The sequence below is a fragment of the Urocitellus parryii genome, chromosome 3, assembly GCF_045843805.1.
Source record: "Urocitellus parryii isolate mUroPar1 chromosome 3, mUroPar1.hap1, whole genome shotgun sequence".
NCBI classification, from domain to species: domain Eukaryota; kingdom Metazoa; phylum Chordata; class Mammalia; order Rodentia; family Sciuridae; genus Urocitellus; species Urocitellus parryii.
The window spans coordinates 204,123,699-204,150,768 of record NC_135533.1 but is presented as its reverse complement, the minus strand read 5'-3'; the positions used below and the strand labels follow the sequence as shown (position 1 = coordinate 204,150,768).

Here is a 27,070-nt window from a genome sequence, read left to right as displayed (position 1 = left end):
GGAGTCTTGTTGTTTGTTGTGATGGACCGGGGTCTCCTGCATGTTGGGCAAGCACCCTACCCAGGGGCCACCCCTCCCGTTCCCCACCCCCCTCCCACCCCCTCCTCCTGCTGCCCTCCACCTCCACCTGCTCAGGTGGACTGTTGCAGATTGCCCTTGAACTTTCATCCTGGCAGCTCCAGTAAGGACTTTGGGGAGGACGGTCTTCCCCTAAGGATGTGTCTGTTCACTTCTGCTGCAAATCCCAGCCCCACCCGTGTGGGACCTGGGACTTGACTACTCTGGGTTTCAGTTGGCTCACTTTGCAGAATGGGCTAAAAATAGTCCCTCCCAGCCAGGACGGCAGTGCAGGCCTGTAGTCCCAGCGGCTAGGGAGGCCGAGGCAGCAGGATTGAGAGTTCAGAGCCAGCCCCAGCAACTTCGTGAGGTCCTAACCAACTCAGCCAGACCCTGTCTCTAAATAAAAAAGAATAAAAATAAAATAAAAAGGGCGGGGGATGGGGCTCAGTGGTTAAAAGTTTCCGGGTTTAGGGGCTGGGATTGTGGCTCAGCTGTGGAGCACTGCCCGAGCAGGGGCGAGACCCGGGTTCGATCCTCAGCACCACATAAAAATAAAGGCATTGTATTGTGTCCATCTACATCTAAAAAATAAATATTAAAAAAAAAAGAGTCCCTGGGTTTAATCCCTGGTACAAAAAAAAAAAAAAAGAGAGAGAGAGAGAGAGAGAGAGAGAAATTTTGTAAGTGCTTAGCTCCGAGCCTGTGTGTGGTCAGTTCTTGAAGATTCCCCTTTATCAGCGGTCACATGGGACAGTAGTGTGTGACTCCATTTCTCCCCATCACTCTGACTCTGAGTTTTTGCTTCCTGTCACCCTCTGTCAGTGCAGCAGGGGAAATGGCAAACTGCCACGGGCTCTCTCTCTGCCTGTCCCCAATTCCTAGCAAGAGACTCTGCACCAGGCATTTCTTACAGTCATTCCTGATAGACGCAGGGAACAGGCTCCGGGACCCTCTGCAGATACCAAAATCTGGATGCTCAAGTCCCTCCTATCAAAGAGCATGATATTTGTGCAGAACCTATGCCCACCCTCCCATAGATTTCATTTTATTAGTTTTTTGTTTGCAGTACTGGGGGGTTGAACCCAGGGGCACTATAGCGCTGAACCCCAGCCCTTTTATTGATTCATTGTTTTTATTTATTTATTTATTTTGAGACCAGATCTCACTGTTACTGAGGCTGACCTTGAACTTGTGATTCTCCTGCTTCAGTCTCCCAATAGCTGGGATTACAGGCATGTGCCACCAAACACATGCTCTCCCATAAATTTTAAATAATTTCTTGATGATTTGTAATACTTAATGCCATATAAATGCCAGGTGAATAGTTGTACCATATTGTTTAGGGAATAATGAGAAGGGAAAGGGTCCGTAGGTGCCGGATACTGTTTTTTTTTTCCAAATAGTTTTCATAAGGGGTTAGTTGAATCTGGGGCTGTAGAAACTGTGGATAGGGAAGACTGCCTATAAATATCTGAACTATAAAACGCGACTTGGGGGCTGGGGATGTGGCTCAGTGGCAAGAGCGTTTGCCTAGCACGCGCGAGGCACTGGGTTCGATCGTCAGCACCACATAAAAATACATAAATAAAATAAAGGTTAAAAATCCACATAATATTTTAAAACAACAAACTTGGGCGGGTGTTTTGGTCAGCTCTCTGCTCTCATGGGCTTGGCTGTTGCTCTCGCAACCGGCCCAGGCTGGCTCTCAGACTTTCTGAATTCTACCTGAAGCTGCCAAACACCAAAATAGCTTCTGAGCATGTGATCTCAAGCCTGAGCTCGCAAATAAAGCCCCGGGGCAGTCCAGAGAATTCTGCCCTGGACGTTGGAAGGGTGCAGGGGGGAGCCAGTCCTCGCCCAGAGTCCTGGTGAATGGGGGCGGAGCCAAGGCCTTTGGAATGAGAAGCCAGAGATCCAAGTCCAAGGTCCAGCCCTGTCTCTGAGGACTTGGCCAGAAACTCAAGCTGTACTTTTCTGGCTGTTTTTGGAGGAAATCTGCACGTCGGCAGGGCGCTTACCCTGCGCTAGGGGATGCTGTGGGTACCAGGTCGCAGCTCTAACAGACACTTCCTGCTCTGGAAGGTCTAATCCCTTTGTCAATGGAAATGAGGAGTTAAACAGAAAGGCAGAGAGGAGAAAGGGGTGACTTCTGAGCTTCACCGCTAACAAAGAGATGGAACCAGGAAATGAGAAGGACCCTCGGTGTGGGTGGGGTAATTTCAGCTTGGGTGGGAAAGAACCCTTGCAGGAGGTGACCGGGAGATAGGTGACCTTCAGAGGAGGTAACCACCAGGGACAAGGTGGGGAGGGCCCCTGGGGAGGGCCCCTGGGGAGGGAGAAGGAGGAGGAACAGTCCAGCTGCAGGTAGGTACCTGGGGGCTGTTGCAGGCAGAGGGCACAGTGTTAGGCCTTAGGAGGCAGCTGGGCTCGGGGACAGCGTGGGGGAGACGGGAAGCTGAGGTCTCTGAGGCCACATTGGGCTGTTCCTTAGCAACAGCCCAATGCAGTCAGTGCTTTTCCTCTTTAATTCCGCTCTTCCCCTCAACTTCCTGGCCTGAATGCAGCTTCTGTGACCCCTTCCAAGTTCCAGAAGTGGCCCAGGGCAAATGGTCTGGAGCTGTGCCTTGGTTTCCCCATGTGCAAAACACCGTGAATAAGCGGGTGGTGAACTGTCCCCGGTTCTTCCTGCTCCCAATTTTGGGCAGTAGGCATACAGTAGGCGCTTAATGTATACTGACAGTACAAACGACCTGCGGGTCCGCAGCGCCAGGCTCCTAGACGGTCAGCTGCCACACCCCGCGGGGCGGAGCAGCCCGCTGGCAGGTAGGGAAACCCGCTGGTGAGCGCCGGGCGGGCGCCCTGGGGCGCAGCCGAGGGTGGCGGCGAGCAGGCTGCGCCTGCGACGTCTGGAGCCCGGGGGCGCGCACGCCGATCGGCCGGCCGGGGTACAGCTGGAACCTGCGGGGGCGCGCACGTTGAGCGCCCGGCCGGGGCGGGACTGGGAACTTGCGTCCCGAAAGCCCGACTGGGGCGTGGCTGGGGGAGAGGCTGGGGGTGTGGCCGGGGGCGCGCACGCCGAGCGGGCGCCCGGGGGCGGGGCCGGGGGCGGGGCCCGGGCGGGGTTGCGCGGAGTCCCGGCGGCGGCTGGGGCGGCGGCGGACTCGCCAGTCCCCACAGCAGCGGGTCCGAGGCGCAGCCGGATCCCGCCATGGAACAGCCCAGGAAGGCGGTGGTGGTGACCGGTATGCAGCGGCCGGGGCTGGTGGGCGGCTCCGGGGTGGCGGGCCGGACCGGGCAGGTGCTGCACGTCGTCCCAGGTTGGGAAGATGTCATCGCCCGGGGGAGTCCAGCTCAGTTCGGGCGACCTGGAAAGTGGAGGAGGGGGCGCCTCCGCGGTCCCCGGGACGGGGGGTCAGGACAGGCGGGACTTGCTGGGGAAGGGTCCGGGCAAGTACCCCGCGTGGATCAGGCCCCCTCTGGAGTCCTTTCGTACCCCTGAGGACAGTGACCCTCCAGGGACCTACCTGCTTGTTCTGTTTGCCCAGCCAGCGGACTGGACTGGACCCTGCCTTCCTACCCTTCCCGAGATCGGGCTTGTCCCCACCCCCTGGCCCCAGGGGACAAAGGCTGACTTACGGGCAGGAAGTGCCCCCGTGACAAATGAACCTCCCAACCGCTGCTCCCCGGTGCTGAGTTAACGGGGGGCTGCTCCCCTCGGGCAGGGGCTGGTAGGGGTTCAAGGTCCGAGGGCGCCGGGCTCCCTCCTGGCCGTCCCAGGGACTGTCTCAGCCAAAACCTTTTCAGCCTGGATTGTTTTCGGTGCGCCAAGCTCCAGCTGTCACTGATTCTCTTGAAACCAACTGTTCCTCTTCGCTGAGACTCCACCTCGGGGGCCAAGTGGCCCGTCAACATCCGCCAGGCCCCGGAGTGTGTGTGCGTGTGCAGGGGCATTTTGACTTGCTCTCCAGAGAGGTTGGGGGGGGGGGAGTCAATGAAACGCTCCGGGCTGGGGATACAGATCAGGCAGAGCGCTTGCCTCAGGCACGGAGCCCCAGGCTTGAGCCCCAGCACCACAAAAAAGAAAAAAAAAAAGAAAAAGAAAACGTTCCAACAGGTGTTTTGTGAGCCTAGGAGTCTAGAGGCGGGCCTGCTGTAAGTCCCAGGAAATTGGAGGAAGCCATTCCCCTTCCTAACAGGTGTGGAGCGTCCCTGCCCCCTGCAGCTGCCCTCAGTCTTGTTATCTCTTACTCTGGCTCTCATTATGCAGGCTGGCTCTGTGCTGGGTTCTGTCGCTGAACTGCATCCCTTGCCCCAGGGCATTTTCCTTTCCTGGGTTCTTGACATCTTCACAGGGTCCCATTTTGTGTAAAGAGAAACGGAGGCCCACAGAGGTCACCCCACTTGTAAGTGACTGAGCTGGGACTCAAAGAATCTGTGGAAGGAGGGAGTCGGAGGTCCCCTCTTGAACTGCTGCTCCCACCTGCTATCCCAGGGCACTGTCTCTCTCCCATGACATTGACCTCATAAGGAACCCTTACCCAGCTGGCCCTGCTCTAAGAGATGCTTAGTTTAGTATGACCCCGTGGTTAGCAGAGGGAGGCTCAGGCTGTGAACCCTCCCGGATGGGAGTTGGAATCCCGGCTCTTCCATCTTCTTGCACTGTGACCTTTGCATCTGGATTGACCCCTGTGCCTCAGTCCTTGCTCCTGTAAAGTGGGGCCAGGAAGTAGCCTTGCCTTAAAGGAAAGTTGAGAGGCTGAATGTCACTGTCATGCAGATGACTTGGGTCATTCCTTACACAGCGGTGATTCACGGAGTGCCTAAGGCCCTGTGTCTCCAGAGTCAGGAGACTCCGAACACTGGAGGGTGATAAAATAGTTGTAGGGTGGGTGGAGGATGGTGAAAGAACTTGAGAAAGGAGGAGACCAGCTTTTTTTTCTGGGGCAAATGGAGGCTCCTGGCCTCTTGCTGGGTGTGAGAAATGAGAGTCAGGGGGACGTGAAGACAGGACTCCTGGACTTCATTTGAAAGCACACAGGCAGAGGAGGGGGACACTGAGCTGGGATTCAAAAGAAGTCCTGGGACAGGCTGGGAAGGACGCTCTACGGTAACACGTTGCTCTTACTACTTTTCAGGGTTCGGCCCTTTTGGGGAACACACTGTGAACGCCAGCTGGATTGCAGTCCAGGTAACTCAGATCCCGAGGGGAGGAGTCGGGCCTGGAGCCGGGCTCCTCCAGAAATACTTGGCCCTGAAGAAAGTCTCCTTCGAAATATTCAAGGCTGGTACACACCCCTCACAGAGTCCTCGCCGCCGCTGCATGTGCCTTTTTCTGCCCGGCTCTCTTGAATTCTCTCAATTCCCCCTGCAAGGTAGTTGCAGTTATTCTTGTGGCCACTTTATGGATGTAGAAACTGAGGCCTGGGGAAGAGATCAAGGGAGTTATCTGAGGTCACACAACGAGGAAACGGGAGTGGCACGGCTTCAGAAGTCCCCCCAAGCTCTGGCTGGGAGCTACATACTGGGTCCTGGGGGGTTGTGACACGAATGTCAGGGTTACCTGTTTCCACAGCACAGGTGCATAAGTGGGGCTGGGCCCCTCTTTACCTAGAAAGCATCCAAATAGGGAATCTTCATCTCTTTTTATCAAAAATCATCTGCATTTACTCAAACCGGGACTCTGGTTGGTCTCCAGATGGCCAACCTGAGGAGGCCCTGGTATTTGGTCAGGTGTCTCCAAGGTTTGGGAGACCAGATGGGGACATGGTTGGGGGAGGTGTCTTAAACCTGTAGGAGAGGGTACAATGACCCTGACTGTCACCTTCCAGTAATTGGGAATGGAAAAAATCTGCCTAGTGGAGGCAGGGAGGGGGTGTCCTCCCTGGTGTCCCGAGCAGGGTGCCAGCCTGCAGAATTGTCCTCATTTCTATGCCATATGGGGCGTTTGGAGGCAGCTAGGGAACAATGACTAGAGAGAAAGGGAGACATGTTTCCCCCTTATATAAATCAGCCCATTAGCTGCCTGATTTAAAGTGTTCCATGCTTCTCAGCCCAGACTCCTGGATTTGGAGAGAAATCCAAATGGAACTCTCAGGGTGTTGAGCCCCAGCTGCCTCCTCCCCACTATTTTATCACCCCCTACTCGAGACCTCAGAGTCTTGGCTGCTTCCCCCCTTCTTTTCCCACCCCACTCTGCAAGCAGGATGGAGGGCCGGGGTCCCGGGACCCTGCAGATGGGAGCGTGTCCGAGGCCTGTCTTGCGCACCCGCTCCCCGGAGCCCCAGACAAAAAGAAACAGCGTGTTTCTGAAGACTTGTGTGTCTGGCTTTGTACAAGTTTCAGACAGGAGCCTTCACGGGGCTGAGTGGACACAAAGCCGAGTGTCTGAATTCCTGGGCCCCAGACACTGCGATCTGCATCTAAATAGAAGAAAAATCAATTAAACAATCTTTGGAAATCCCTCTGAGCTTCGGGGCTCCTGGTGGAGGCTGGCAGCTTTTCATCCTGTGGCCCTGGGGGAAAGCCCTTTCTGCTGGGTTCCTCGTCTCTCCAGGCCTGACCTTTCCATGTGCCACTCTGTTCCTGAAGTTTATGAAATAAGGAGGTTCTCCTCCATTCCCCGGATTAAAAGATGCTGGTCTTCTCAGATCTGGTTGCTTCCCTTTAAAAACAAACACGCAGACTGGAGGCACTTGTGTGTAGGATCAGTGAAGTCTTATGTATGTGCACCCCGAGTCTGGATCAAGATCTAGAACATTCTGTGGTTCTTCCATGTTTGCTCCAAGAAGCCCCTTGTATCCCTTCCTGGCTGCGCCCCAGGCCCAGGTATTAAGCCCTCTGCTGACTTGCTCGCTGCTTGGTGAGTTTTGCCGATTTCGAACTTGGCACCATTAGTGACCTGTGGCTGCTCGGGATCTGTGAGACGTGTCCCCGGGGTGGCTTGCAGCTGCCGTGGGTTCTTTTCCATTGCCCTGGATGAAGGCAGATTGGCCTGTTACAAAAGGCTTGGATGGCCAGCCCCATCCTTCAAGAAGATAAGCCTTGGGCTGTTCTTGGTGTCCACAGCAGCTGCAGGCAGGCGACAGTGGACGGGTGTCCCCCTGCACCTGAAGGTGCCAGCTGCCATTGCTTTGTGGCCTCACTGAATTTTCAGAAGCCCAAGAGTTCCTGTGTGGAAGGAGCACCTGTCCCCAGTGGGGACCGGCGGCCGGCTCTGTCTCCGCGCTGCACCCTTTCTCTCTCCTGACTCTTCTTCTTCGTGCCTTGGGGGGGCCGCACCCCACAGAGAGTGAACTGTTTCCACCAGCCTCATTTGGGAAGTGGGAGTTGGGAGAGAGCTCCCCGTTTAATGTTTCCCCAGGATGGTGGCTGACCCCAGTGGGGGGATGGGACCCAGGAGCGCCCAGCCTCGGAGCTACTTTTTTTTGAGACGGGTCCGAGTTGTCCAGACTGACCCCAAACTTGTGATCCTCCTGCCTCAGCCTCCCCAGGGGCTGAGATACACCCCTCCCTCCTCCCAGCACCTCCTGCAGGAGGCCTGTGCCCTTCACGTGTCCCTGCTCCCCTAGACCTGGGGTGATGGGCTGGGACACCGGCTCAGGTGGGTGTGGAGGGCCAGGGAGCGCTAGGCTGGGGCTGTCTGTAGCATTCCCTGCCTGAGCGGGTCACAGAACCGTGGTGACATCCCGGGACAATTACTGCCACAGTGAGTCTAGACAGACCTGCTAAGGATATTACCAGCGAACAAAGAGGGTCTTTGTCGTGGGGTCAAGGGAATCGGTCAGGCGCGGCGCGGGCAGCGGGGTCTTGTCAGGTAGACGGGGCGGGGACAATGCGCGTCGGGGCGCCCCAGCCCAGCCCCAGCCCGGGCCGCTGCCGAGGACTGCGGGACTCGGGGTGCGCTGCAGCACCCCGCCTCCCCAAGAGACCCGTCCTGCCGGGTTGGAAGAGGATGCGTCCAGAGGCAAAGAATTCATCCAGATCTTCCCCGTGGGGCTCTCCCCGTTTTGAAAACCAGGGAACAATTCACATGAGCAGATGCCGGGACAGGGACGTGCCCCTCACCCGTCGCTCCCCAGCCTGCCCCAGAGGGAGTGCCATCCTAAGCAGGGTCGTCATATGTGACATTTTTTACGATCCTGGGTTCTTTTTTGGTCTTGGTGCTGGGAATGGAACCCGGGACCTTGCACAGGCTAGACAAGCGCCCTACCCCCAGCCCCAGCCCTGCCCTTTTTATTTTTTGACACAGGGTCTCAGGGACTAAGTTGCTGAGGCTGGCCTTGAACTTTCCATCCTCCTGCCTCACCCTCCCAAACTGCTGGTAGGACCGGCATGCATCACCACAGGGCTTGATGGTGGTTCTCTCTCTCTCTTTTTTTTTTTTTAATTTATTTTTTGTTTGTAACTGGACAAGATAGCTTTATTTCATTTATTTATTTTTATGTGGTGCTGAGGATCGAACCCAGGGCCTCTCACATGCTAGGCAAGCGCTCTACCACTGAGCCACAATCCCAGCCCCTTGATGTTGATTTTCTTAGTTGAGACTTTCCCTCCTACTTGGGTGGGATCCAGAGACATGAGGAGCAACTATCAGGCCAGGAAGACGACTCCCTCCATGGCTCCTTTGCCAGGCCACCTCATTTTCTGCCTCAAATCATCAAAGCGAGTCAGAGGTCATGATGTGTGTCTGTAATCCCAGCAGCTTGGGAGGCTAAGGCAGGAGGATCACAGGTTCGAGGCCAGCCTCACTAATACAGTAAGGCAGTAAGCAACCTAGCAAGACCCTGTCTCAAAATTTAAAAAATAAAAATAAAAAGAGTTGGGGATGTGGCTCAGGGATTAAGTGATCAAGGACCCTTGGGTTCAATCCCTGGCACAAAAAAAAAAAAAAAAAGAAAAGAAAAGAAAAGAAAAAGAAAAATTAACGTGGGTGAGTCCCCATGTGCTTGGGAAACATCTCCCAGTGGCGATGGTGTTCAGGGGGTGAAGTCATGGGGCATGTCGCGCCCACTCCTTGGAAGGAAGAGAGGCCAGGAGAGGGTGGGTAGGGAGGTCTGGCTCCCTGAGCTGGGCATCTGGTCTCAGCAGGTCATATGTCCTGGTGGCCCCCAGAAGATTTGTAGAGTTGGTTACCTTCATGTCCCCTGCACCAGTGAGTCAGTGCAGTGCCACTAAATCGAGCCACCGGGCTGGCTGGGCTTGCAGGTGGCCAGGCCATGGGCAGCACGCTTGGCGAAGGGACTCTGAACACGTAAAAGTGGTCTTTAAAGTCCTCGGCCTGGGACGCGGATCCTGTTCATTCCTGTCTCCTAACAGTGCTTTGCATTGCCAGAACGTTCCACCAGGGCCACAGGAGAGCAGAAAGGATCCAGGCAGGGGAGGACAGGGTCATGGTTGACAGGATTTAGGGACGGCAAGAACAAACCTGGTAGATGATTGACCCGGGGCTCTGGCCGGTGGCGCTTCAGGAAGCGGGAGGGAGAGTCTGTGTGTTGGTTCCTTTTGTTTTTTGCAAGTCAGGTTATAACTGTTTTCTCACTCTGATGAAAATCAGAGAAACATTTATACACTTGTCACCATGTCACTCTTCCTAACAGGGACCTCAAGTCTGCGCCTCTCATCTGGGAGCAGAGCTCCATCGCCGGCTTCCCCAAACGTCGATCTTTTATTACATTGGCTCTTTCTCTTTAAATAGAATTTTTCTCTGAGTCACAGAAGGGTCACTGCTGACATGCCACCCCGTGCCCCTAAGCAGTTCATAGTGAATGCCCTAAAAGGGTCCTGATCAGGCTCAGACTGATTTCATGTCAGTGCAGCTCTGAACTCTGCAGCCTGTTTTCGGATCTCGCCTTCCACAGGGAGAGCCTTCCAGAGCAGTCTCCCCTCCCCCAGCCCCTCTGTTCTGCACACTCTCCCCCTCTTCCCTGCTGTCTGGGGGTTGACGTGTGGTGAGAAGCGCCCAGTCACTGTGTGGACCGTCTCTGCTGCAGGTTTGTCACTGTTTCCTCACGATTAGCCTCAGGCGCTGCATTTCTGGGTGAGAATTCCATTTCTGGGTGTAACCTTCTTGGTGGGTCCTATCAGGAGACACCAGCTGTGACTGCGTCTTGTCACTGGTGCCTTTGACCTCCTTCTGTGACTTGAGGTGGGATCTGCTGGATTTTTCCCTGAAAAGTTCCCCTGTTGTCCTTTGTGACCACAAAGTATCCCATGACACGGTGGGGCACTCCTGGAGTCTCGGGAGGCTGAGGCAGGAGGCCAGGCTGGGCAAAAATAAATTTTAAAAATGACTTGTTTTCTAAGGAGTAACTTGAAAATATTTTGGGGTGGGCAGAGGGAAAGAAGGAAGTGCTATAAAATAATTTTTAAAATATACAAATATTTAAAAATTAGGTGGTTTTAGATATCTTTTTTTGGAGGGATGAGGCTGTTGCTGTGGCTGAGGCTGGCTTTGAACTCGCGATCCTCCTGCCTCAGCCTCCCGGCCCCTGGGATTACAGGTGTGGGCCACCGTGTGGGTCTTGCTGCTTTTCTTTAGTCCAGGTTTCCGTCCTGATTTTAAAAACAGCACCTGTGGCCTGGGACTCAAGACATGACCTTGAGCTCCTGGAGGGGAAGGGCAGGAACCGGGTGTGGAGGAGAGGGGCTGTGGGTGGGTTTTCTTTCTGATCTTGGGAAGCGCTGACTTGGTTCATAGTCAAACTCAACCCCAGCTACACAGGAGGCTGACGCGGGAGGATCGCGGGTTCCAGACCAAGGATAACACAGGGAGACCCTGTCTCAAGATAAAGGAAAAAGGGCTGGGGATGTGCTCAGCGGTAGAGCTCCCTGGGTTCAATCCCCAGAACTGCGACAAGGAGAAGGAGCCCAAGAGCCAAGTGAGTTTCTGCACAGTCCATCCGTGCCGCTGCCCGCGGCCGTTCCTTCGTTGTCCAGCAGGCGGCGCCCTCTCACCATTCGCACCTGGAGATTCCTCCAGGTTCCTACAGAGAAACTGCTCCCCCTCCCCCGCAGGATGGGCCCCAGGGCCTTTTGCATCCAGGCCAGTTTCCTACCACTGAGCTGCATCTCCAGCACCCCCAGCCTTTTTTTTTTTTCAGTTGCACACAATTTATTTTATTTGCTTATTTTTCTGTGGTGCTGGGGATCAAGCCCAGTGCCTCACGCATGCTAGGCAAGTGCTCTGCCACTGAGCCCCAGCCCCGGCCCTCCAGCCCTTTTTATTTTTTATTTGAGACAGGGTCTCCCTGTGTTTCCCAGGTTGGCCTTGAACTTGCAGACCTACTGCCTCAGCCTCCCAAGAGCTGGAAATACAGACATCCACCACCATGGTGCACATTTGATTTATTTCTTTTTTCCTTCTTTTTTTTTTTTTTTTTTTTTTAAGAGAGTGAGAGAGGAGACAGAGAGAGAGAAAGAGAATTTTAATATTTATTTTTTAGTTACCGGCAGATACAACATCTTTGTCTGTATGTGGTGCTGAGGATCGAACCCGGGCCGCACGCATGCCAGGCGAGCGCGCTACCGCTTGAGCCACATCCCCAGCCTATTGATTTATTTTTAAGAGAGAAGAGATCAGTGGGTCTCTGTCTTAATGTATTTTCTGTTGCTGTAACACAATATCACAGACTGAATACATTATAAAGAAAAGAGGTTAATTTTGGTTCATGGTTCCCCTCCAAGGCTCAGAGGTCTTATCAATAAGGGTGGCCTTCCTGCTGGCAGAATTCGGAGGCCACAGCAGGACATCATATGGCAAGAGACAGGTAACGGAGGGGGGGAATCCAGCCACACATAGCTCTTAGGGCAGTCCCACTTGGCAAATGACCCATTAATCCATTAGTCACATGAGTGAGTTAACGCATTCAGTGTAGAGCCCAAGTCATTTTTTCTTCTTTCAGGGCTGAGGATTGAACCCAGGGGTGTTCTACCACTAAGCTACCTTAAGTTTTTTTTTTTTTTTTTTTTTTTTTTTAGGCAGGTTCTCACTATGTGGCCTAGGCTAACCTTGAACCTGTGATCCTTCTGCTTCAGTCTCCTGAGTAGCTGGGATTCCAACAATATTTCTCGATAATAAATATGTACGAATCTTGCAGGAGAGTGATGCCACTTCTTGGCATTTGTGTGAGAAATGTGCACAAGTACATTTACTGCAGCATGGCATACAATTGAGGAAACTTCAATGTTCCAACATAAGAAAATGGTTGAATCCATGAGAGCCAGTTTCTGAGGTGGAATATTATACAGCAGAGAGTGTAGATATGCAGATGGATCTCTGAAACAGACTGCAGAGTGGAGAAAATAATTACTGAAGTTTGTAATTGATGTGAAAATAAATACAGTAATGCCCCCTTATTTGTGGTTTTACTTTTCCTTGGTTTCAGTTACCACAGTCAATCATGGACCAAAAAATATTAAGTTGGAAATTCTAGAAATAGACAATTCATAAGTTATAACATGTGTACTGTTCTGAGTAGGTTGATTAATCTTTTGTTGTCCTACTTGATCCCACCTGGGATGTGAATCATCTTTTTGCTCAGTGTATCCACAGTGTATATGCTACCCACTCATTAGTCATTTAGTAACCATCTCAGTTACCAGATGGCCTGCCCTGGTACCATTGTGCTTGTGTGATCCTTACTAACTTGACAGTTAATAGTGCTCCCAAAGCGTAAGAGTAGTGATGCTGAGAATTCAGATATGACGTACAGAAGCTGTAAGTGCTGCCTGAAGTGGAAAGGTGAGAGTTTGCTCATAAGTAAAGAAGAAATCAGATATTGAGCTTGCTCTGATCTATGGAAAGAATGATTCTTCTGCCCTTTAAATTGTAGAGAAGGAAAAAGAAACTCGTGCCAGTTCTGGTGCAGAAGTAATGGCCACAGTGTGTGCTATATACTTAGCTAAAATAGGAAAGGAGGCCAAGAGCAACAGCACATGCCTGTGATCTCAGCTACTTGGGAGGCTGAGGGAGGAGGATTACAAATTTGAGGCCAACCTGGGCAAATGAGTGAGATTCTGTCTCAAAAAGGGCTGGGGGTATAGCTCAGTGGTAGAGGCTGCCTAGTATGAGCCAGGCCCTGGGTTCTATCCTTGGCACTGGAGGGGGATAGAAAAGGAATTAAGTGCTTAGTTAAGATGGAATTGGGTAGTATCGGAGATTTCGGCATCCACAGGGGTCACTGGAACATATCCTTGTAGATTAGGAGGGCAGGGATGTGGCAGGGCTGGGGATGTGGCTCAAGGGGTAGCGCGCTCGCCTGGCATGCATGCGGCCTGGGTTCAATCCTCAGCACCACATACAAAGAAAGATGTTGTGTCTGCCGAAAACTAAAAATAAATATTGAAATTCTCTCTCAAAAAAAAAAATTAAAAAAAAAAATTCTCTCTCTCTTAAAAAAAAAAGATAAGGGGTCTCCATACTGTGATTCATTGGATAGTTGTGCATGAGGCGGAAGGGGGGTCTTAAAGGACCCCCTCTGGAGTGTGGCGAGAGGGCCCAGGGTGGGGTGGGGATGAGGGGACGCACAATCTGTCAGGCTCTTAAGAAATTGGCAACTGTCTAATTCTCGGCCTGCTTCTATTGATCATTTTTTCTCCTTCTTCTGGAGTTTTTGTTTTGTTTTTTTTTGGGGGGAATCAGGGGTGGAACTCAGGGGCCCTCGACCCCTGAGCCCCACCCCCAGCCCTATTTTGCATTTTATTTAGAGACAGGGCCTCACCGAGTTGCTTAGGGTCTTGCTCTTGCTGAGGCTGGCTTTGAACTCGTGATCCTCCTGCCTCGGCCTCCCGAGCTGCTGGGATGACAGGCGTGCGCCACTGCGCCTGGTGCCTAGTGAGCTCTGATTTGGTGCCAGGCACTGTGAGCGTGTCCTTGCCACATGCTGGTCCTCTTGGATTTCCTGTGACCGCCTCTGGGCTTCTGTCTGGAAGGCAGCCGAGGTACTTGGAAACGACCTCATCCTCTGGGTTTGTTAGCAGGATCAGAACAGCCTTGTTCCTGGGCTCCTACACACACACACACACACACACACACACACCCTGCAGCAAGAGGTTCTCTCTGGGGCTGCACAGACACAGCTGCAGTTGTCCCCTAGTGTCTGAGGCTGATCCCAAGGCCCCTGGGATCCCAGCGCCCAGAGCGCTCAGGTGCCTTCTATGAAATGCTGTGACCTTTCCGTGAACCAACCCACATCCTCCGAGGATGAGGTCACCTCTAGATGTCGAGTACCGTGTCAGCCTTCTGTCACTAGAGCAAATACTGAGGTCATCAGCTTCTAAAGGGAAAAGGTTTACCTTGGCTCCCAGTTGGGAGGGTTCAGTCCAGGATTGATGAACCCCTGCCTTTGGGCCTTGGTGACACGGGTCGTTTGGGCAGGAGCCGAGCTGCTTACCTCACCGTGCCCAGAGGGCCAAGGGGAGAGAGGGGGCGGCCACAACTCCAGGGACCCGGCCACCTCTCACCAGGCCCCGCCTCTCAGAGGTTCTGCCAGCTCCAATGGCATCACCCTGTTTTTTCCCTTGGTACCAGGGACTGAACCCAGGGGTGCTTCACCACTGAGCCGCATCCCCAGCCCGTTTTTGTGTTTTATTTAGAGACAGGGTCTCACTGAGTCGCTGCAGGCCTCGATGAGTTGCTGAGGCTGGACTCACAATCCTCCTGCCTCAGCCTCCCGAGCCGCTGGGAGGACAGGTGTGTGCCACAGTACCCAGCTGGCACCAGGGTTTAATACCTGGGTCCCTGGGGACAATCATCCAAACCACAGCCAATACCTAATCCAGCGGCGTGCTCTGTAACAGGTGCTCCACTATACTGTCTCGGGAGGCCTGACGAGAAGAACGTAAGTTTATGTATTTTGTCTTTTTTTTTTTCTTTCTAGATATTCCAGACAAGAGGGTTCATCTGATTGCTGAACTGTAGCCAGAGTGGCTTTCATTTTTGTTCTTTGTTTTTTTTGACTTGCTGGGGATGGAATCCAGGCCCTCACACAGGCCAAGCACCTGCTGTACCACTGAGTCACGCCCCAGTCCCCAGGTTTTCTTAAAGGAAGCCCACTGGTGTGTTAAAACCCTGAGCTAGCTTGGATCTAGGTACTTGCCCTTCGTTTCTGTTATTTTTTTTCTCTCTGTGCAGTGGGCACTACTGTTAACCACATTTACAAATGAGAGCACTGAGGCACAGAGAGGGCGAGCAACTTGTCCAGCAACACCCAGCCAATCAGTGGGGGAAGGAAGGAACAAAGTTGATCATCTACTCTAGAGAGGCCATTCTCCTTATTGCTACCCTCTGCCAACCTTGCGGTTAAGAACTGTTTCTTCTTCCTCTTCTTAAATTGAGGTGAGATTCATGTAACATAAAATTAGTCATCATTTTGATGGTTGGGGTGAAGCTTAGGATCAGAGCACGTGTCTAGCCTAGCATGTACGTGACCCTGGGCTCAATCCCCAGTACTGCAAAAAAACAAGTAGATAGCATACAATGCATCGGCACTTGGCACATTCATCCAATAGCATAACCATCACCTTATCTTTTCCAGAACATTCCATTACCCCATCCCAAATAGCCATCACTTGCTACTCCCACCCCCAGTCCTTGGCAGCCACTGCTCTGCCTTCTGTCTATGGATGTGTCTGTTCTGTCCATTTCTATGAGTGGAACTGGACGTGCTGTTTCCTGTGCTGACTGGCTTCTTTACTCAGGATGGTCTTGGAGGTTCATCCAGCTCTATTCCTGTTCATGGCTGCATAATGTTCCACCAGGCGAACAGGCCGCATTTCATTTATCCTCCCTCTGTTGTCGGGCGTTTGGGTTGTTTCTACCATTTGATGACTGTGAATGGTCAGGAGCTCACTTTAAATGTGGCAAAGGATGAAAAGGAGAGTGAGGTCGCAGCCAGCCCCTACTTACAGTTGAGGCAGGTAAGACTCCTGCAGGAGGTTTGGGGACATGCCCAGGACCACACAGTCCTGTTGCCATCAGTCCAAACTTGAGCCACGAGGTTCCTCAACCACATAGCAAGCACTTGCTGCGTGAGGGAGCCTTCCCGTGGGACAGGACGGGGAGAGTGGCAAGGGGCCACTCTCCACTCAGGGCTTCCCGGAGGCAGGAAGCTGGGGCGGGGCATACAGCAGTGTCACAGGTGGGGGGAGAAGCAGAGCCTGCAGATGGAGGCCCTGGCCAGGAGGGACTTGTGGCTGTAGGGGTGCAGGAGGCAGCGGGCGGGGGGAGAGCAGGGCGGGGAGATGACAGGAGCGCCCCCTGCAGGCACCAGGGCCACCGCGGGAGAGTTGCAATTTAATCTGGGACAAGGCTGGAGCTGGGGAGGAATGTGATGTAATCCAATTCTTCATCATCACCATCATCACCATGTTGTGCGGTGGGTGCTGGGGTGGCCCCGGCTCCCCGAGTGCGCAGCCTGCGTTCTGTCGCTCCCCCATCCTTGAGCGATTCTAGATCCCCGGAGCAGGACCGGGCTCACGGGTTGGGGTTGTTGGTGGCCATGGTGGGGTCTAGGTCTCCAAATCCCTTTGCCACAGAAAACTTGGGTGCATCTGAGAAACCCCGGAGAAGGGTCTCTGTGTGGCCGGCGGCCTCGCCCCCTGTGTGGCAGTGCAGCTGGTGACTTCTGATGATAAGAAGGTTCCTACGGCAGGACGCTGGACAGCAGCTTGGACGCGCCGCTGGCGGGAGAGCTGTGCACACAGGGTGGACGCGCCGTGGTTGGGACATGGTGGCAGTGTGTCCCCGGGTTCACGGGTCGGAGGCTTGGTCCTGGGTGTGGCCTGTGGAGGGCAGGGGCGGGGTTTAGCAGGCACAGGGCCCTGGCTTCCACCCCAGCACCAAAAAAAGAGAGATGGTGGACCTCCAGGAGGAGGGGCCCAGTGGGGAGGGTGGGCGGCCGGGTTGCTCCCTGCACAAGGAGCCCAGGCAGTTTCAGGGACCCTGGCTGGTCCTCCAGAGAAGGCTGTGAGAGAAGGGTGAGCCGAACCAGGCCAGTGGCTCAGGCCTGTCATCCCTGCTACTTGGGAGGCCGAGGCAGGAGGATCTCAAGTCCAAGTCCAGCCTGGGCAACTAGTGAGCTCTGGTCTCAAATAATATAAGGGCCGGGGATGGACCTTGGTGGAAGAGCACCCCTGGGTTTGAGCCTGACCCCTAACTGCCGTCTGGTGTCCTGCTTTGCCGTGTGACCTCGCACCTGCTTCTACCCTTGAGATCCTCACCAGAGCTCAGCCAAAGCCTGAGCCAGGCCCTCAAGCTTCAGAACAATGAGCTAAATAAACCCCCTTTCTTTATAAAGTAACCCAGCCTCAGGCATTTTGTTATAGTAACAGAAAATGGACTAATACAGATTTTCTCTGGGCTAATGATCCCCTGTCATGATGCTGGGTGGCGGCAGGCCTGGATCCCAGCCAGCCCTGTATCAGGGGAATCAAGCCACACTACAGTGCACAGTGTGGCTAAGCTGGTGCACAGCAGGTGAGGCAGGCCCCATGCGGCTATCAGGATGTCACCCCACTGCAAGCAGCTGTGATGGGAGCAGGCACGGGAATCGGGGTTTGATGGTGTAGAAAGCAGTGGAGGCAGGGAGGCCCAAGGCTGGAGCTGCAGGCACCACACCTGCTCCGTCTCTCGATCCTCAAACTCTTTTGGGAGAGTGGGTACCAGGGATTAAACTCAAGGGCACTCAACCACTGAGCCACCTCCCCAGGCCTATTTTGTATTTTATCTAGAAACAGGGTCTTACTGAGTTGCTTAGTGCCTCGCTAAGTTGCTGAGGCTGGCTTTGAACTCGTCTCAGCCTCTGGGATTACAGGCATGCACCACCACGCGCGTTCTAAGGCAGAGTCTTGCTAAATTACTTAGTGTCTAAGTTTCTGTGCCTGACCTTGAACTTCAGATCCTTCTGCCTCAACCTCCCCAGGCCCTGGGATCACACACTGTACCTGGCGATCCCTCTGACCTTTTTCATCTCAAGCCTGAGATGATTGGAAGCTCCCTCAAGAGTGGAGTCCATCTGCAAACCTATACTGAGAACTTGCTCCCTACCACGCACCAAGTCTAAAATAATTTTTATCCGGAACAACAAAGGGGGACTGGGGATGTAGCTCAGGGGTGGAGCATTTCCCTAGCATATGTAAAGCCCTGGGTTCCATCCCCTGAACCAAAACAGCAACAACAACAACAAAACCATATTAGTAATGGCAACTAACATTATTTGAACACTTAAAATGTGCCTGGCATTGCTTGGAACTGTGTCAATTGGTCCGTTTAATTCTTAACAACTCCCTTGTAAGGGAAGGACTTTATTACCCCCGTTTTACAGATGTGGAAACTGAGGCTCAGAGAAGTTAAGCATCTTGCCTAAGGTCACACAGGTGAGGTTCAAACCCAGGAGCCTGGCTCTAACAACACTCATGCCACCTTCCTTTGAGACGTGATGAGAGAGGGGAGACGCAGCCATGGGACACAGAATACGTCTCCGCCTGTTCCACGGAGCGGTCAGGGCCGTTGCCTGTGTCCTGAGGACAAGCAAGCCTGTCCCCAGGAGCGCATTCTCCTTGCGGCCCTCACCGGTATCACGAGCCTCCCTCTGTTCTCCTCCAGGAGCTGGAGAAGCTGGGTCTTGGTGACAGCGTGGACCTGCACGTGTACGAGATTCCGGTTGAGTACAAAACGGTGCAGAGGCTCATCCCCGCCCTGTGGGAGAAGCACAGTCCTCAGGTGAGGAGGGCGGGGCTTCCCGGGGCTCCACCACACCCAGGGACGCTGTGTGGCCCGCCTCCTTCCATCAGGGCAGTGCCAGAGCCCCCGCCTCAAAAGGGACCTGCTTTTCTGGTCTCTGTGAGGGAGGAGCGCTGTCTTTGGGACCTCACAGCCTGGTTCTGTCCCTCAGTGAGGACTTGGGTTTGGTTACAAGTGACTTTCAGGAGCTGCAGGGTCAGGTCGTGCAGCTCAGTGGCAGGGCAGGTGTCCGCGTGCACAGCCCTGGTTCACCCCCAGGACCGCAAAAACAGAAGCAGGGCAGGTGCGACCCGGAGGCTGAGGCAGGAGGATCACAAGTTCAGGAGGCTGAGGCAGGAGGATCACAAGTTCAAGGTCAGCCTCGGCAACTTACAAAACCCTATTTTAAAATAAAAAATAAAGACGGTGAGGCAGTGGCTGGGGGTTAAGCACCCCAGGGTTCAATGTCCAGCACCAAAAAAACCATAAATGACAGAGTGCCCAAGCCCCTCTCGATGTGATTTGAACAGAAAAGCGTGTGGGCTTCAGGGGAGGTTTGATCCAGGTCCCCCCAGCGCTGTCCGCATCCTCCGGCCCTCAGCTGCGCTCTGCTCTGTGCTGGGAAGCGCCTCTGGGGGTACAGGTGGCGGCAGCTCGGCGACCTCGCATTTTAGCCCCTGGACAGGAAGAGAACCTTCCCCCCAGTATTTCCCCAAGGTCCACGGTTGATCCTGATTGGCTAGCTGGGGTCACGTGCTGGCCCTTGAGCCAATCACTGTGGTGGAAGAGGAGAGGCCTACTCTGATTTGCCAAGCCTGGGTCACGTGTCCCAGACCGCCTGGGGCGGAAAAGGAAGTCCAGGGGGCAGCAGTGCTGGCCTCCCATCACGGGTCCTGCCGCCCAGCCAAGATGGTGGGCGGAGCCTAGCTGGGAAGTGGGGTCCTAGGCCTCCTGCCTTCCCGCGTGCCTCCTTTAGGGGCTCCAGAGCGGGCCAGAGGGTCTTCCTTTTTAATTTGATTTATTATTATTATTATTATTATTATTATTTATTTATTTTTATTGCCAATGTTGGAATGGAACCCAGGCATCCCAAAATCTAGGCCAGTGCTCTACCACTGAGCCACGCCCCCAGCCCTTTTTTTATTTTTTGAGTCAGGGGAAGTTGTGGAGGCTGGCCTTGAATTTGGCAATCCTCCTGCCTCAGCCTCCGAGTCTCTGGGATTGCAGATGAGCGCCACTGTACCTGGCAGGCATCTCCTTTTCCAAGGACGCCTCTTCACTGGTCTCAGGTGGAGTTTTCTCTGTCTTGGAGAGGGGGTCCTGGAAGCTTGTGGACCAGGGGTTCCATAGATGCTTTCCCCTCCTGTGACATTTAGGTAATCTTGTCTTCGTCCAGTTTAACAAATAAAAGCAAATTACCGTCACATGTTCCTGTGTTGCTTAATGTGGGGATATATTTTGAGAGATGGGTCAGGTGATTTTGTCACTGTGTAAACATCCTGGAGTGCACTTCTGTATCCCAGGTGGCGTGGGTGGCCTTCCCACGCCTTTTTTGATGTTTATTTTTTTGTGGTGCTGGGACTGGACCCTGGACCTCGTGTGTGCTAGGCAAGTGCCGAGTCCCTGAGCCACACCCCCAGCCTTTAGGGGAAAAGTTACTGATGAGATATTTTACAGTCTTTTGTGCCGGTTTTCTATACTTGGACTACATTTTCCACAAAGGACACAGTTCACTCTTGAGTGTACATATCCCGGGCCTAGAAGGCACTTGTGGCCATGGGTAGCTACGAGAAGAAACAGCAGGTTCTTCAGCCTAAACTGTATTTTATGAATTATTCATTTTGTTTTATTCTTTTCAGCCTAAATTTTAGTTTTTGTGGCACTGAGGATGGAACCTGCTGCACCTCTGAGCTACATCCCTGGCCCTGTTTCAGTTGATTTGAGACAGCGTCTTGTTAAGTTGTCAAGGCTGGCCTCAAACTTGTGATCCTCTAGCCTTAGCCTCCTGAGTCTCTGGGATAACATCTGGCATTATTAGCCTCATGGCTGGGGAATTTTGGGTCATTTGTGGAGTTGTTCTGTTCCTACTGGGCATACTGGTTTCTGGGCTTTTTCTTGCTTTCATTTGCTTTGGGGTTTGGGGGTTTTGGGGGGAGGTGGCACCCAGATTTGAATCTTACTTTTCTAAACAATCCAAATTTATGTGTAAAATAAAGTTACTTATGAAGAGAAGTGACCATTTTCCTTTCATCTTGGATACCTTTCAGGCTAGATGCCTAGAAGCTATGCCTTTTGCACTTGGCAACAAGTGTTGAGGATTATTCCATTTAAAACTGCCTTGGGCATTTTAACAGCTGCGTAAAGTTTCATTGTTTATTTATCCTCCACTCAGGAATGGCTAATTAGGTTGTTTGCAATATTTGTAAGGGCACACAAAGCAGCCGTAAGCACCCTTGAGTGTTCATTCCCTTGCATGTTTTGTTTGGTAACCTTTTCTGCGAGAGTGACTGCAAGGTCTATTCCAGCAGCAAGAAGTCAGAAACCGTGTACCCCAGGCAGAGCAGAGGCGGGGTTGCCGTTCTCTTTGGCCCAGGGTCACCCCCAGTCCCATGGCCAGGCTGTGTTAAGCTCTACCTATTTATCTGCAGCTGGTGGTGCATGTGGGGGTATCGGGCATGGCAACCACAGTCACACTGGAGAAGTGTGGACACAACAAGGGCTACAAGGGACTGGACAACTGCCGCTTCTGTCCTGGCTCTCAGTGCTGCGTGGAGGACGGGCCTGAGAGCATCGACTCCATCATTGACATGGATGCGGTGTGCAAGAGGGTCACCACACTGGGTCTGGATGTGACAGTGACCATCTCGCAGGATGCCGGCAGGTAGGGTGCTGTGGGCCCTGTGGTGGGTGTGAGGGGGTCTCCCTGGCTGGCTGAGGCTGGTACTGGCAAGCCCAGTCTGTCGGCTTTGGCCTTTTTGGATGGAGCACTCAACATACATGAAGCACAGAACTAGTTGCCACTGTTGGCCTCTGTGTTGGAGGGTCGACGCTGCGTGCATCTGTGCTGACCGGTGTTTTTCCTGGTCATTCCCCGGCATCACAGGATAACGATGACCCCATAGTATCTCCGTTGTATCTGATATTCTAAGTCTTCTAGAGAGGACTGAAGCCCCCGGGAGGACGTGTATAGGTTTTGTGCAAATACTACTCACCATGTGGAGGGTCTTGAGAATCCCTGGGCAGTGTTATCCATGGGATTGGACCAGGTCCCCGTAACCTGGTCTAGGACTTCATCTGGCTTTGCTTTGTTTTCACGTGGGTGGGGCACATCACATGCATCTCCCTGGGAATCCCCTTCCCCAGTTTCCATTTGGGAGCAGCCAACATGCATCTCGGTGGGTTCTCTGCTCCCCGCACTCTGCTGCCTTCCTTGTGGACGACTTCGTAGTATTCCACTGGGCGGGGAGAACCAAAGTCCATCAAGCCCCCTCCGTTAGCAGACGTGGAGATTGCCGTCAGTTTTTCTGCCTTGTTACGTAACCGTGAAGGTCCTTGTTTTTTACTCTCCTGGACCCTCGTGCGGATGTTTCCCAAGAGGAGATTCTCGAACCTGGAAATGCCAGGTTGAAAAGTCCGCACGGTTAGGATTTCACTAGCCCGTGCTGTCGCCTTCCCCGGGGACAGGCAGCTGTGGTTCCCACCAGCACCGTCCCACCCTGCCCACTTCTCCACATGGACCCCAGCACTTGGAGTTAGCCCGGTTTTCCGTGCTTGCCGGTGGGGAAGGGGACAGTGGTCTCCCATTTGGCAGATCGCTGTGTGCCCGGGGTGTCTTCCCGCGGGTCGGATGCTCGGCCACCTGCATGTCGCCGGGCTGACCTGGTTTGTCCTTGCTCCCGTGTCCTGTGGGTCAGGTACCTGTGTGACTTCACCTACTACACCTCCCTGTACCAGAGCCACGGCCGCTCGGCCTTCGTCCACGTGCCCCCGCTGGGCAAGCCCTACAACGCCGACCAGCTGGGCAGGGCGCTGCGGGCCATCATCGAGGAGATGCTGGACCTGCTGGAGCAGTCAGAAGACAAACTCAGCTACTGCCACAAACACTGAGAGCCGCAGGCCTCCCAGGACCTCGCCCCGCTGGACCCAAGAGGGACATCGCCCTCAGGGGCCTGGCCAGGAAGACAAGCGGTCGTCCGGGTCACCCAGCTCCTCTCCCTCTGCAGAAGCTCTGGTGGACTTGAAGCAGAGGCTGGGACTTCTCCTGTTCCCCTGTGCACTGGGGGACACAGCCGCCCCAGCCAGGAGGTAACCAGTGGGCCCAGACGTCCAGAGACTCCTGGTCAGGTGGCCCATGCTCTGTGACCTCCTGCCGGCCGCCTGCTCCTCTGCCTCCCTCGTCTGTGGGTGGAGGAGAGCCAGCCCCCGGCTCCTGGCTGGTTTCTCTCAAATTTAAGTCTCATGAAGAGTCTCAGCCCAAAACTGTCCCCCAAAGCTTGGGTGGCCCCAGATGGGGCCGCCCTGGGACGGCTGGTTTTATTCTCTCTTTTTTTCTATTTTTGAGGACAGTCGTGGGAGCTGGGAGCCAAGAGCCACTGATGTCCCCTTTGCCAACCCTTGGCTCAGCTGAGGACAGACGGGCCTTTTCTTTTTCCCAGGGTGTGGCCTCTTTGGCCTCTGGCCCCCAAAACTGGACTTGACTCTTGTCTTTGTGTCGGGACAACAGTGGCCAGGCCACAGTGCAGCCACGGGGACCTGGTCCCTTGACACCAGAGCCGTGCGCCGTCCCTGGAGGCCTCCTGCACCCATGGGACAGCCGCTCTGGGCCGCTGGGGGTCCTTTGACACCTAAAGTAGCCGCCACCTCGCTGGGCATCTGGGCTTGGGGCCTGGAGCTGGCGTCCTGGAGTGTCCCCACGTGTCCCTGCAGGAACTGGCGGGCCCTGGTGGGCTTCATGTGAGTGGTCTCTGGGACGCCCCCAGGACTCCGGAGTCGCTCTACCTCGCTCCCTGCCCACTCTGAACTTGGCGGCCTCCCTTAGCAGGTGGCTACGCTCAGCCCGATCCTGACACCTGCAGGAGAGAGCGTCCTCCTGTAGCAGTGCCACCAAGGGAGGAAGACGCGCGTCTGGGGAACCATCGGCTTTTCTCTGGGGACGAGGTTTCCCTGTTGCCCTGGGAGGGTGCCCGCTGGACCCTGTACCTGGTTGAGTCCTGCTTGGGTCCAGGTGTTCTGCAGGTGTTCTGCAGCCCCAGGTGGCTGGCTGGGCTCTCTGACTCCCTTCCCCTTCCCTCCCGTTCCCAGGTCGGTGGGGCCTCGCGGACCTGCCACATGGTCGCATGGTCGCCTGGCCATCTGGGACCGGGCGGTGGTCCTCTGGGACCTGGCAGGTCTTTGCCACCATGTCCTGAGCCCTGGCTCTCCCTGGGAGGCCAGCGGCACGGTTGTGTGACCCGGCTCTGCTCTGGGCAGCGGGCTGGACTGTGGCTGGCAGGTTAAGGTGATTGGGACCCTGCCACCTCCATGCCAGCCCTTGCTCTGTTGGGCACTGTCCCCCAAGTCCCCCGCCTGAGCACAGGGTCTCCAGAGAGCCATGTACTCAGCGGCTTCTGTGACAGAAGGACGTGGGGCTCTCGGGACGTGGGGCCGAGGGATCTCATTCAGACCGACCCAGGCTCCGTCGGGCCATCTCTGTCCCCCAGAGGCCCCCGGGCAGGAGGGGCGGTCCTGGGCTCTCTGGGCACCTGCCCAGACCTTTCCAGCTCTTGTCCCTGTCCCTCCCTGTGTTCCTGGTCCTGTGTGGCTCTGCCCCTCAGAGGTGTGACGTCCTGCCTTCCTCATGAGCTGCCCCTGCCATGCGCAACACGGGGCGGCTCTCACGTCATCAGATGCCATTAAACACGTCACTCACGTCCTGCCAGCTTTTATTTCCTCAGGGGGTGACGTTTTGTGACGTTTCTGTTGGGCGAACTCATGGCTCACTCCGTGGTCGGTCTGTCTGTGTTGGTCCCTGTGTGAGAAGGGAGGACCCAGTCTCCCTGTCCCCCCTCATCTTCAGACCCGGGGAGCTGGCAGACGGTCAGTCTGAGATGGGAAAGGTGATAACGGTGTTCATGGTGGAGAGTCAGGCTGGGGACGTGGCAGGCAGCTGGGGACATGGCGGGCAGCTGGGGACGTGGCGGGCAGCTGGGGAGGAGGGAGGTGACGCTGGGTGGGTCTGTGGGAAGCAGCGGGGGAGCCCCTGGGGTGCTGAGGAGGGGACGGTGAGCTGACCTGACGATGGCTCCTTTTTCACAGATGCCACAGCCTGTGACCTCTGTGTCTCCTGCGCCCTGGGGCCTGGGGAGGAGGTGGGTGGCGTGTGCAGGGCTGTAGCCTGAGAAGGAAGTGAGACTGGGGGGTGGGAGGGGAGAAGGGCGAGGGGAAGTCTGACCTGTGAACTGAGCTTGGGGTCACCTGCCCGGTCAAGGACTGGAGCACACAAGGTCCCCGAGGCCACTCACGCAAGGCTGGCCAGGGGAAGGAGGGCTGAGTCATGAATTCCCAGTCAGTGCCAGATTTTTTAAGAAAATGTCATGTTGTGCCAGGCACGGGGTTGGCACGCACTTGTGATTCCAGTAACTCAGGAGGCTGAGGCAGGAGGATCGCAAGTTCAAGGCTGATCTCAGCAGCTTAGTGAGGCCCTTAGCGACTTGGCAAGACCCTGTCTCAAAAAGGGCTGGGGATGTGGCTCAGTGGTTAAGGCCACCGGGTTCAATCTCCAGGACCAAAAAAAAAAAAAGAAAGAAAATAAAGGGAAAATGTCACATTGCAATAGTTTCAGCGAAGGGAAATCCCCTGCTCTATTCTTTGCTGGCGTGGAAACATCTAGAACAGCCAGGGTCTGCTCCGAGGCAGGGGGGCAGTTTGTCCTAGGAGCCTCCTGGGGAGCAGGGCCACCTGGTGTGTGGCTCTGGGGCTGGAGGGGCTGCAGGAGATCCAGCCCACCCCCGCCTCTCGGGGCTGCCTGTCTAGACTGTTGACCTTTGACCTCCCCGCCCCCTCACAGCGTCTGCACCCAGAAGTCGGGGACAAAGCTCCTTTCTTCTCTGTGGCCTCAGCCTCTGCCCCAGACTGCAGGGCAGCCTCGGAGGCTGCAGCCGGCCTCGGGCACCAATGGCCTCACAGACAGACGTGGGCGCCCGGAGTGGCCGGGGACAGTGAAAGGGCTTTGTCTCCTTCTCCAGGTGCAAATCCTCGCGGGGCCGGGCTGGGGGCGAGGGGGGGAGTGTGTTTGCCGTGGGGAAGTTGGGGACCCCCAAGACCCTGGGCACAGGCTCCTGGGGGCAGGCCTGGCCGACGTCCCTGTCTGCAGGGCTCAGGCCTGGGGGTGGGGGGTGCTGAACGCCCTCACCCAGGCGTCCCCATCCCGGTGGCCTGTGTCTGGGCTGGTTGTCACACAGTCTGGGCCCTCTGAGGACCTTGGAGGCGCAGCCCAGCCCCCTCCTGTCCTCTCCCCCTCCCTCCCCCTCCCCCACTTCCCCTGACCTTTCTCCTGTTGCCCAGCGACACACAGAAGTGCCTGCCCTGCTCCCGTGCTCCCGGGGCACAGAGAAGGGGACAGTCCTGGTGCTGGCAGTGGCCACGGCCCCCTCCACCTGGACCCAGGTTGGCCCGCGCCAGGGTTTTGTCTTGAAGTCCCCCGGCTCTGGGTTCCTCACGGCCTGTGGCGTCCCCGTCCTGGCCCACGAGGAGAGGCCACAGCTGGGCCTTAGGAAGGGGCCCCCTTTCTGCCTGGCTTGTTCTGGGGCCCGCCCAAATCTCAGGTTTTCATTTTGTTCTCGATTCCTAGGAAATAGTTGTTCTTGCTGAAAGTGACTGTTTTCTGTCCCCTGGGGAGGCCCCGCCCCTCCGTCCCCAGTGTGGCTTCCCCCCACCTGAGGGCCTGCCAGTGCCTTGTCTGAGACCCCGTTCCGTGTCCGGGGTCCCTGGGAGCAGAGGAGGGTCTGCTGGGCTCTGGGAGACCCCACCCTTGACACCCCAGAAGCAAATAAAATAGTTGAAATGTGTCATTTTCTGTGTGTCCTTGTGTGAGGCTGGCATTGGTGGCGGTCATCGCAGCCTGGGGCGTCAGTGGGCAGAGGGGACGCCTCTCACTAGGTTTTCCATCCCGGGTGGAGGACGTGGTACTCGGCTCGTGGCAGCTGTGAAGAGGGTGCTGAATGAATGAGAAGAGGGATTTTGTGGTGTTTTTGCTACTGAGGACTGAACCCAGGGGTGCTTTGTCACCAAGCCACATCCCCAGCCCCTCTCATT

General features: G+C 54.9%; 1 protein-coding gene across 6 annotated transcripts; it reads left to right on the top strand.

The window, feature by feature from the left end:
- The first annotated feature begins 1,890 nt into the window (after positions 1 to 1,890).
- On the top strand, positions 1,891 to 26,826 carry Pgpep1 (pyroglutamyl-peptidase I). 6 transcript variants are annotated; one of them, XM_026389794.2, is made up of 5 exons: positions 1,891 to 2,096; positions 5,196 to 5,248; positions 18,662 to 18,778; positions 21,427 to 21,659; positions 22,733 to 26,826. In XM_026389794.2, the coding sequence occupies exons 4-5, from the start codon at positions 21,454 to 21,456 to the stop codon at positions 23,085 to 23,087; spliced, it is 561 nt and encodes a 186-aa protein (XP_026245579.2). In that variant the 5' UTR covers positions 1,891 to 2,096; positions 5,196 to 5,248; positions 18,662 to 18,778; positions 21,427 to 21,453; the 3' UTR covers positions 23,088 to 26,826. The 6 variants fall into 6 exon arrangements, with proteins under 6 accessions (XP_026245579.2, XP_026245577.1, XP_026245576.2 ...); XM_026389792.2 differs by lacking the exon at positions 1,891 to 2,096 and adding an exon at positions 2,573 to 2,883 and having other exon boundaries at positions 22,693 to 22,975; XM_026389791.2 differs by lacking the exon at positions 1,891 to 2,096 and adding an exon at positions 3,180 to 3,302.
- Positions 26,827 to 27,070: the final 244 nt, after the last annotated feature.

Excerpts from the sequence above, each read along its gene's own strand:
- Pgpep1 (XM_026389791.2), top strand. The coding sequence starts at position 3,269 with ATGGAACAGCCCAGGAAGGCGGTGGTGGTGACCG. Across the intron at positions 18,779-21,426 it reads GGGAGAAGCACAGTCCTCAG|CTGGTGGTGCATGTGGGGGT; the intron begins GTGAGGAGGGCG and ends ATTTATCTGCAG. Across the intron at positions 21,660-22,732 it reads ATCTCGCAGGATGCCGGCAG|AGCCACGGCCGCTCGGCCTT; the intron begins GTAGGGTGCTGT and ends TCCCTGTACCAG.